Source organism: Propithecus coquereli, unplaced genomic scaffold, assembly GCF_000956105.1.
Source record: "Propithecus coquereli isolate 6110/MARCELLA unplaced genomic scaffold, Pcoq_1.0 Scaffold316, whole genome shotgun sequence".
In the NCBI taxonomy this organism is placed as follows: domain Eukaryota; kingdom Metazoa; phylum Chordata; class Mammalia; order Primates; family Indriidae; genus Propithecus; species Propithecus coquereli.
This window is the reverse complement of record NW_012148797.1, coordinates 2,458,873-2,460,736: the sequence shown is the minus strand read 5'-3', so window position 1 is coordinate 2,460,736 and position 1,864 is coordinate 2,458,873. Positions and strand designations below refer to the sequence as shown.

At 37.3% G+C, this 1,864-nt stretch overlaps 1 protein-coding gene across 1 annotated transcript in view; it reads right to left on the bottom strand.

Moving 5' to 3' along the window:
* Positions 1-1,864, bottom strand: part of HSP90B1 (heat shock protein 90kDa beta (Grp94), member 1) — an 18,657-nt gene that overhangs the window by 9,689 nt on the left and 7,104 nt on the right. The window contains exons 6-7 of the mRNA XM_012650260.1: positions 364-475; positions 14-135 (exon numbers count right to left, since the gene is read on the bottom strand). Of these exons, the coding sequence (XP_012505714.1) occupies positions 14-135; positions 364-475 (234 nt within the window). The remainder of the gene's footprint in view (positions 1-13; positions 136-363; positions 476-1,864) is intronic.

Genomic DNA, 1,864 nt, shown 5'->3' with positions numbered 1-1,864 from the left:
GTGATCCAGACTTACTTTTTTAGTTTTTGGTTTCTTTTCTTCTTCTTCTTCTTCTACTGCAGCTTCATCATCAGAGTCTTCTTTTTCTTCTTTTGCTGCTTCTTCTTCTTCCATGGGCTCCTCAACAGTTTCAGTCTGTTGAAGTAAAAAGTAGAATCATGGTTAAACTCATTTGTTTAACAATTCTCATTTTGTCTATAGACTATGAAGTAACATTACAGCTCAAAAACATATGTCTTTGAGAGAAAATCTTGAAAGTATCCTTAAGTGAAAGAACCACATTGAGCTTTTATTCTTTTAGTGTTAAAACATTTAAATATGGACCAAGGTAATACATATAAGTTCTCATCAACACAGATTTACCTTGCTGCTCCATACATAAATAGGAAAATTTATGAACTGTGAATATTTTTTGACGAGATTTTTAATTGTATCCAACTCAAGGTAATCAGATGCTTCTTCTTTTAAGACAAGCCTATGAAGAAAATAAGATGTTTAGAGACACTCAACATTTAGAAGATTTGATTATGAATTTTAAATACCTTGATAATAGCCAGCAGTTGTGTAATCCAAAATGTTCCCACTATTCACGTTAAGAACTCTCCAGCACCAAAAAGGGTTTGTGAGCTAAATATATCACATATAGATATGGTAAAGGGAAGAATCTTCCTTGCATTCCCTCAAGTCGAACATATCCTTAGTTTCAAGTAGAAACAGAAAATGTTCCCAACCTTCTGAGTATGTTGGGGTTTTTCATTTCTCAAGGTGAGAAAGCACTGAAACATTCTGAAGTAAAATGAAATTATATGTACTTTCACAGCCTGTATTGTTATTCTAGAAATCTAGTGATTATTGTAGATAACTATCCCTAATAAAAACATGTTCTTTAAAAAAAAAAAAAAAAAAAAAAAAAAATCTGAATTAGTGTTTATATCTGTACTATCCAAAATGGTAGCTACCAGGCACTTATGACTATATAATAAAATTCACAGTTCAGCTTCATAGTTGCACTGCCACATTCCAAGTATTCAATAGTTACATGTGGCTGCCACACTGGATGGTGCTAGTGTACATAATCTCAACACTAAGAACGGCAGCACTGCTTACTCTTCTTTCCTATTGCCCCTCTGTAAACCTCTCCTCCACCCATCAAAAATAACAAATCACAACCTACTCTTAAGCACAGCAGGTAGTCCCTACCTTGATGTTTGGGTCCCTGATAAGTACAGTTAGACATATTAGGTAGAGGTATTTAAAAGACAATTAGATTCATGAGTACAGAGCCCAGTAGAGAAATCTAGACAAGGGGTCAGCAAAATATAGCTGGCACCCATTGGAAATTTTACTGGGATACATCTTATACCATCTATGGCTGCTCTTAAGCTAAAACAGAGTTGGGACAAATCACATAGCCCACAAGCTTAAAGTATTTACTAGCTGGCCCTTTAAGAAAAAGTTTGCTGACTCTTGATTCAGACTAAGAATATACATTCAAGAAATAGAGATGGAACCTGAGGCCATGGCAGTGGACAAGAATACATGAGGAACACATGGATAATGAGAAAAGGGCTGAAAATTAACTTTTAGAGAACGAGAATATCGACATTTAAGAAATGGGCAAAGGTTCACGCCTATAATCCTAGCACTCTGGGTGGCTGAGGTGGAAGGATCGCTTGAGGTCAGGAGTTTGAGACCAGCCTGAGCAAGAGCGAGACTCTGTCTCTACTAAAAGTAGAAAAAATTAGCCAGGCATGGTGGCGCGCGCCTGTCAGTCCCAGCTACTCAGGAGGCTGAGGCAGGAGGATCTCTTGAGCCCAGGGTTTGAGGATGCTGTGAGCTAGGCTGACACCATGGCACTCTAGCT